This window comes from Mus caroli, chromosome 7 (genome assembly GCF_900094665.2).
Source record: "Mus caroli chromosome 7, CAROLI_EIJ_v1.1, whole genome shotgun sequence".
Taxonomy (NCBI): domain Eukaryota; kingdom Metazoa; phylum Chordata; class Mammalia; order Rodentia; family Muridae; genus Mus; species Mus caroli.
Window position 1 is genome coordinate 198,065 of NC_034576.1, and position 8,790 is coordinate 206,854.

Genomic DNA, 8,790 nt, shown 5'->3' on the forward strand with positions numbered 1-8,790 from the left:
ATGGATGACAGTACAGGAGGGACTGAGAGTCCGAATGGTGCAGGTGGGGGGTATAGTTTCTTAAACCTAGGGGACTTGGAAATAGTCCAGGGTGCTTCCTAAAAACCCTAGGTGCTCTGACCATTTCTCAGATCCATTAAATTGGGATTTCTCAGGTAGGAATCCAGGCATCAGAATTTTTATTGAATCCTCTGGCACTTCAGAGATGTGTCTGAGGTGCAAGGCTAGTTCCTAAGACACGGAGGCTATGAGAGGAAGAGAGGCCTATTAGGACAAAACTGTGGAAGTGTTAGGACCAGTGAGCAGACATTGAACTCCTGTGAATAGTGATGGTCACTTGGGAAGATTTTTTTTAAGTTAAGGGGACAGTGAGGGATTTATGTTTCCTAAGTAGAGAAAATTATAAGAAGAAATGCAGGTGTCACAGAAACTTTTGGGGAGATTGGTATCCTGCTAAGGAGGAGAAAGAAAAAAAAAAAAGGACTTTGTGAGCATTTTCTTTTTCCTTTAGATGGGCTGTCAAGTGGCCCAGACTGGCCTCCAACTTATTATGTAGCCAAGGACGCCCTTGAACTGATCCTTCTGCCTCTACCTACTGAGTGCTGACATTACAGGCATGCACCACCATGTCCCATTTATATTGTGGCTGGGATCAAACCCAGGGCTTTGATAGGCCAACACCTACCAACTATATCCCCTGACTTAGTCTCTGACAGTTGCTGCTCCTAAGTTGGAGAGATACTAGAGAGGCACAGTTAGAGACATATGAGTCGGCTTTTCTTGAGCAGTGAACCTACAAGGTGCCGGAGTATGTGTGTGGAGTACCAAATGTGAGAGAGCTGGTAATGGGGAGCAGGGGCTCTAAGGAGTGAACAGAGGCAGGGGCATCCTTAAGGAGGAGATAGCAGTAGGGTTGGAATTGAGGGCTGGCTTCACAAGAGAACAGAGGTGATCACAGAGGAGGAACTCAGGGGGCTGGATTATGACCTCTTAGTATATGGCTAGTGAGAGATAATCTCTCAGTAGAATTTAGCAGGCAAGCAGTTTTCGGTAAAAAAAAAAAATGCCATCTCAGAGAACTAACTCCCTCTCTCTTTTGCCTCCACCAGCTGGAGACTATGGCTTCACTCTGACCTTCGCCTCTGCAGCCACCTGCTCACTGCCCCCGGCCCCCTCTGGCCCCTTGAGGCCCCCCAGCTTCTGCCTGTGCTGTGATCCCCCCAGCCGCCGGCACGGCCCCGCCTCCGCTGCCCCGGTGGTGGCCCACGGCCCCCCGGTTGCCAGTGGTGAAACTGGAGTCATTGAAACGCTGGAATGAAGAGAGGGGTTTGTGGTGTGAAAAGGGCGTTCAGGTACTACTGACCACCATCGGCGCCTTCGCAGCTTTTGGCCTCATGACCATCGCCATCAGCACTGACTACTGGCTCTACACAAGAGCTCTCATCTGCAACACCACCAATCTCACAGCAGGTGATGACGGACCACCCCATCGTGGGGGCAGTGGCTCCTCCGAGAAGAAGGACCCTGGGGGCCTCACACATTCAGGCCTCTGGCGGATATGCTGCCTGGAAGGTAGGGTGCAGGAAGGCCCTGGCTGGCCACCTCTGCTGAAGCCTGTGCCTCCAGCAAATCGACTTCTAGTGTTCTGAGTCTCATTCCAAGGTCTCGAGGGGTGTGCTTTACTGCTGGAGGCGCTGTGATTCCATGCATCCCTCCATCCCTCTGTCCAATCTCTCTTCTGGGATTCTCTTTTTATTTTTATTTTATACTGGACTTGATGATGTGTGTGAATGTTTTGTCAGTGTGGTCAACTGTGCACTTCATGCGTGCCTGGTGCCCTTTGAGGTCAGAAGAGCCTCTCGAACTGGAGTTACAGATGGTTGTGTGCCAGGTGGAATTACCATATGTGTATTTGTATGGGTCTGTGCTTTGCACACTTGCATGTATTCAAGTGCCCATGGAAGCCTGAACAGGGCCTCTGATACACACGGAGGTAGTAATAAAGTGTTGTTAGCTGCCTGATATGGTGCTGGGAACTGGACTCTGGTCCTGTGGAAAAGCAGGGAGTGTTCTTCAGTACTGAGCCATCTCTCCAACCCCCTTTAAAAAACGTTCTTGTTTTTTGTTTTTTAATGATACTATTTATTTATTTAGTGTGTGCTTGTTTCAGTGTGCAAATGGAAGGCAGACGGCAACTCGCAGGAGTTGATAATCTTCTCCAACCATGTGGGTCCCTGGGATGGGAACTTAGGTTGTCACACTTGACCACATGTGCGACCTTCACCCACGAGCCATCTCACATGCTTGTGTTGCTCCTTCCCCAAGTCTTCCCTCTCCTGTTTGACTCTGTGGGTTCCCAGAATTGAAACAAAGCTATGCCTTATGACCTCCTCGGGTCTCCCTCGGTCGCTCTTCTTGTAGGTCTTTTCTTCTCATCTGCAACCTTCAGCTTCTCTCCCATCAGGATTTCTCCCAAGCTCACAGCCTGGTCTTCCTTGTTCCCATTTCCAATGGCATCTCCCCAGCCTCATGCCTCTTTTAGCAGTTCCAGGGACACCTCCTTTCTTGTTTCCACTCCCCCTCCAATGCTCACACTCCAATCGTTTTCTTTTCTCTGTGATGCTTCCTGGCTCAAACCCCTCTCCTTGCTAGTCCCCTCATTACCCAAGACCCCTGATGTCTTCCTCTTCAGCCCCTTCTCTAGCCTGCTTTCCATGTCAATAATTCTTTCATGCACATCTCAGGTGTGCCACCATGCATATAGAGGTGTTGGGCTGGGAAGCAAGACTCTGGGAGCCCCACTGTGTGACCACCACCCTTCCTCTCTTAGCCTTAGCACCCTTATCAGTGGCTTTAAATAGTGGACCAGGGACCTGGAAATATCCCCCATAGCACCAATAGGCTGAAGTTTTTTTATTCCCCAGCTTCGCTTTTTCATTCCTCTTCATTTCCATTGCCTCTGACTCCTCTGTTCTGACAAACCAGTCACCAAATGTGAGGAATGGGAGGGCTTTGAAGATAAGTTTGTGGAGTGTTTCATTACAGAAAACCAAAGTCAGTCGTCAATGTATCAAAGCGGGAGAGACCGCTCCCTGAAGGTCTGACTGCTGGCTCCTGGCCAGCCATTATGGAAGATCTGACCCTAAAGGCCTGGGAGTTCTGAACTGACCCCTACTGCCCCTAACTGAGTAGTGTGAACTTTTCTGGATCTGGTTATGGAGTCACTCAGATATCATAGTCACCAGTGCTCACTGTCATCCCCTGCCCCTCTTCTTCTCTGTCACTCCCCACCGTATCCCCGGAGGCTGTGTCACTCACGTGCACACTCTGGCCTGGCCAGGCACAGGGTACAGAGCCAAATACGGGAGTTTGCACTTGGACCCTCCATTTATGTATCCACTCACTCATTTATCCGGATGCTCAAGTACCCATCAGTTTTTATTGGCTTTAAACTGTGTAGCAAGGTTCTGAACCTTTTAACTTTATGTGTGTGTCAGTAGGGGCTGAGTATGTGTCTAGCTCAGTGTGAATGTAGAGGCCTGAGGAGAACTTGTGGGTGTCATTTTTCTCTTTCCACCATGTAAGTTCGTGGACCTGAATCAGGTTCTCAGGCTTGGAAGCAAGAACATCTACCCACTGAGCCATCGCTGTGGCCCCCAGGTTCTCATGGCTGATTCAAAAACAACAAGGGGTAAAACATGCAGATCTCTGACTTTAAGTATCTCCTGCTCTGGAAGGAGGGGGAAAAAGAGTAATGGAGATAACAAATAGGGAAAAAGCAGAAATGGAGAGAGGGAAGCATTAGGCCTGTGCATGTGAGTCAATCAAGAAGTCTGGGAGGAGGGGCTGGAGAGATGGCTCAGTGGTTAAGAGCACTGACTGCTCTTCTGAAGGTCCTGAGTTCAAATCCCAGCAACCACATGGTGGCTCACAACCATCCATAACAAGAAGTCTGGGAGGAGCCAGATGGTGGTGGAAGATGCCTTAATCGCAGCAGAAGCAGGCGGATCTCTGAGTTCAAGGCCAGCCTGGTCTATAGAGTGAGTTCCAGGACAGCCAGGGCTACACAGAGAAACCCTATCTCGAAAACCAAAAAAGAAAGAAAGAAAGACGGCTGGAGGGAGGAATTCCACGTGGCAGTTGACTTTGGTTGGTGACCAGAAAGAAGTGAGGTTAAAGACACAGGGTGTTGGGCTGTGGATATAGTCATTGCAAAGGCCCTGAGGTGGGCGTGAATCTGTGTTTGGCCAACAGTGGGAGGCCAGTGTGGCTGGGACACAACGAGAGGGGAGAGTTGTATGGTCAAGATAATAGGCACTTGATCCCACAGGTTCACATATATGGCATAGAAGATTCAGCTTTTGCTTGGAGATGGGAGCCCTTGAAGGTTCCGGAGCAGAGAAGCCCTGCGAGCTGGCTTAAGTTCTACCAGGATGGCTCCTGCTGCTGTGCTCAGAAATGGCTACGGGGAGGGTGGAAAGGGAGAATGTGGGAGCCGGTGCTTTGAATGCATAGTATATTCCAAAGTTGCCCGTGGGAAGGCACTGCTGATGGAGCAATTATGGCATCTGAGAGGGAGAGCAGGGTGAGGGGTGTCTCGGAGGTGGGGCTTCTGAACCTCCGCCCTGGTGACATTTTGGGACTGAGAATTCTGTGTGGCGGGGGCTGAGCTGTACATCGTAGGACGTTGATCAGCTTCTCTATTCTCTGTCTAGTCCCGCCCACCCCCAACAGTTGTGACAACCAAGATCGTAAATTGTCTCCATACATTATTTACATTCTCGGGGGGGGTTGTGGGGGGGATTAAATATCACCTCAGGTGAGAACCCCAGGCAGTGATGAAGCTTAGGCCAGAGCACTTGTCAGTGGGGGATTTGCTCTTGAGATGAAAGAGCAAGCAGTTTTTATTTAAATTCCTTTATTTTCTCTTACTTAGCTCACTATTAAGGAGAGGTAGCACTGGCTCCATTGTGAGCATGTCTGATTTAGAGTGCTTGGTAAGAAATAATACCGGGGACAGGGGGAGGTGGCGGACTGAAGGTCTTAAAGCATGCAGTGTGGTAGTTACTTTAGGCTTTATGCAGCCCAGAGACAGTGTTACCACTGCTAGTGAAACAGCCATACTACACATGAGTGTGGCTGCTGCCCAGCTGAGCATCGTTCATGGACCACCAGGGTTTGACTTCCTGCCCTCTGCTTTTCTCTTCCCCCTCTCTCTACTTCCCCCTTCTCTCTCTTTTTTCTTTCTTTCTCTCCTCCATCTCTGTCTCTCCTGGTTTGGGTTTTTGAGACATGGTGTCAAGTAGCCTATGCTGACTTCTAATTTGCTAGGTAGCCAAGGCTGGCTTTTAACTTTTTTAGTTTATTTATAACTGATTTCTTTTTTCTAAAGATTTATTTATTTTATGTATATGAGTACACTGTAGCTGTACAGATGGTTATGAGCCTTTATGTGGTTGTTGGGAACTGAATTTTTTAGGACCTCTGCTTGCTCCGGTTGGCCCCATCTCTGTTTAACTCCGCTCCATCAGTCCCTGCTTATTCTCACCCAAAGATTTATTTATTATTATAAATAAGTACACTATATCACGCACCAGAAGAGGGCAGCAGATCCCATTACAGATGGTTGTGAGCCACCATGTGGTTGCTGGGATTTGAACTCAGGACCTCTGGAAGAGCAGTCAGTGCCATCTCGCCAGTCCTTAACTTTGTTGTTGATTTTGTTGTTGTTGTTGGTGGTGGTGGTGGTTTTTTGTTTTTGTTTTTGAGACAGGGTTTCTCTGTGTAGCCCTGGCTGTCCTGGAACTCACTCTGTAGACCAGGCTGGCCTCGAACTCAGAAATCCACCTGCCTCTGCCTCCTGAGTGCTGGGATTAAAGGCGTGCGCCACCACACCCGGCAACTTTGCTTTTTTGTTTTAGTAGGAAATCTATGTAGACTCTTATCTTTGTTTTGTTTACTTGTTTGGTGTGTGTGTGTGTGTGTGCATGTTACACACACATGCATGCCATGGCTACATATGGTCAGCAGGTAACTCATGGCAGTTAATTTTTTTTCTCTTCTTACCGCATGACTTCCACAGTCTAACTCAGGTCATCAGATTTGACAGTAAGCACCTTAACCCAATGAGCCATTTCATTGGCCCAGACAAGATCCTTTTGCCTCTCGGTCTCTTAAATGCTGGAATTACAACATGAATTCCAACACATGGCTTATTGTTTCTGTTTTTAAGACATGGCTGGGGATGTAGCTCAAGCTAGCCTTGAACTCACAACAATCCTGCCTCAGGAAACCTTCGGCCTGAAACCACAGACAAGAGCCACCACACCTGGCTTATCCCCATGCCCCAATAGACTGAACCCAGAGCCTCATTCATGATAGGAAGGTATTCTATCCCTGGGTGGTATTCTCAGCTTTTTTTTTTTTTTTTTGAGATAGAGTCTCACTAAGTTTCCCCCCAGGCTGGCCTTGAACTTGCAGTCCTTCTGCCTCAGTCTCCCAAGTAGATGTAATAAAAGATCTGTGTCAAAAGGTCCCTCTTTGACACTCTCTTCTCAGGTGACTCTAGATTGTGTCCAGTTAGCAAAATTAAACCGGCCATCACAAAGGGTTAAAATATGGGGGAGCTAGAGAAATGAGTTACAGGAGAGTTGAGAAAGGATTAGATGTTTAGTTAAAACTGGGTAAGTCTGTTTGCTGTAAGTCAAAGGAGGTTAATGTGTCAAGGGGCTGATGCAGGCTGACTTGCCTGTTACTGTAGCTATCATTCATGTGTTGCTCAGACAACCCTGCTTAAGAGCTGCTGTTACCACCCCCAAGAGAAAGCAAAGTTCAGAGAAGCACAGTGTCTTGCCCAGAGTCACATAGTTAACACACTGTAGCATCTGGATTGAAATTTAGGTCTGGAACAAGGCAAGGAAAACTCCAGCTTCCAGCCCACTGGGCATTCAAGTGTGTGGAAGGTGGGTCTTGGATTTCTGAGACTCACTCTCTAGCTTCCTTTGTGGTATCTGAAATGGGATAGAGTTTTGCCATTGAGATATAAACCCTAAAGTAAGAAAGAAGGGGCTTGCCTTTTGTCTGCCACCTAGAACAGTGTGACCTTGGGCGGTATGTATATGTTAACACTCCCAGTTTCATTTTCATTATTGCAGAAGGAGGATCATAGTAATGCCTTATTCATAAGTTTAAGGGGAAGTCTGCGTAGATATGAGTAAAACACGTAGTAGGCTGGCTGGCACTGCACATCCTGGTACTGTTGTTTACATATTTCTCTTTTCTTCTTATTGGGATTTCATGGGATTAAATTCAGAATCCTTCCTCCCTTAGCACTCAGCTTCTTTCCAACAGAAATATGAATTGTATATGTAATTAAATTTTCCTAATACCTACACTAAAACAAACAAAAGACAGGGCCGTGGGTGTGCACTGGTAGAGCACTTGCCTAGAATCCCCCATAGAGGGGCTGGGAGTGTGGCTTAGTACACAGCACCTGCCAAGATGCCCCACTCTTACCCTGTGAGGGCTTAGGGGCATGGTTTAGTAGTGAAACACCTATGTAGACTCCACCAATAAGGGCTTGGTTGGGTGGCTCAGTGGTAGAGCACTTGCCTAGAAGTGAGGGGTCTGGTGTGACGTTTCAGTGGTTCGATGGTAAGATGTCTCCCTAGGATCTTCCAGTGAGAAGCCAGGGGTGGTAGGGTGAGGCACTCTGATATTATACAGGGCTCCATTCCCAGCCCTAAAAACCAAAATGAGGTGAGCTTAATATTTAAGCGAGTGTGACCTAAAGACCGCATAGAATCAGTGTGAACCATTAGCCTCTCCGTTTTAGCGTCTTCACGTCCTCTTAGGAAGTCCACTGTCTTTCCTCCTCATAGCCCATGACTATGGCTGCATTGGGGGTGGTAGGGGGTGGTGCCCACGCTGGACAGCTGTGTTCCAGCTTCCCTGAGAACTCTCAGCTATGCTCCCAGCAACTCTCTGGGGACCCAACAGTCTGGACCTACAGTCCCATTTATTGCCGCTGACTTTGCAAACCCCTGTGTTCAGCACTTTGCCTGCCTTATTATCTCATTGAGTCCTTGCAATTGTGCCACAGGGAAGGTATTATTATGGCTCCTGTTTGTCAGAGCAGGAAGCTGGAGGCTTGAGAAAGAAAAGTGACTCAGGCTGGGACACCCACAATGTGAGGCATGTGAAGAATGCACGGTACTGGACCTGTTTTTCATGTGTCCCGTCCACAGCTGTGTGCTGTATGTTAGTCAGGTCCAGGGCATGGGGGTTGGGCGGGTTGTAAAGACTCAGGGACATTTCACTACCATCTCTGGACATAAAAAGAAAGCCCCTATGTAGGCCGGGGTTGGAAGGATGGTTCAGCAGTTAAGAATACTTGCTACTCTTCAGGAGACAGAGTTCAGTCCCAGGATACATGTCAGCTGGGTACATACTTTTAGTCCCGGAACTCGGGAAACATCGGCAGGCAGATCTCTCTGGTTTACATAGTGAGTTTCAAGACAGCCTGGGCTACATAGAGAGATCCTGTCTCAAAAAAAAAAAAAAAAAAAAAAAAAAAAAAAAAAAAAAAAAAAAAAAAGGAGAAGGAGAAGGAGGAAGAGGAAGGAGAAGAGGAAGAAGAAGAAATATAATCTTTAAAAAGTAAGAGTTTTGCCACTGGTGGCGCACGCCTTTTGTCCCAGCACTTGGGAGGCAGAGGCAGGCGGATTTCTGAGTTCGAGGCCAGCCTGGTCTACAGAGTGAGTTCCAGGACAGCCAGGGCTACACAGAGAA

The 8,790-nt window shown here is 48.0% G+C and overlaps 1 protein-coding gene across 1 annotated transcript in view; it reads left to right on the plus strand.

The window, feature by feature from the left end:
• Positions 1-8,790, plus strand: part of Cacng8 (calcium voltage-gated channel auxiliary subunit gamma 8) — a 23,357-nt gene continuing 14,567 nt past the window's right edge. The window contains exons 1-2 of the mRNA XM_021166087.2: positions 1-43; positions 1,189-1,572. Coding sequence (XP_021021746.1) covers positions 1-43; positions 1,189-1,572 — 427 coding nt within the window. The remainder of the gene's footprint in view (positions 44-1,188; positions 1,573-8,790) is intronic.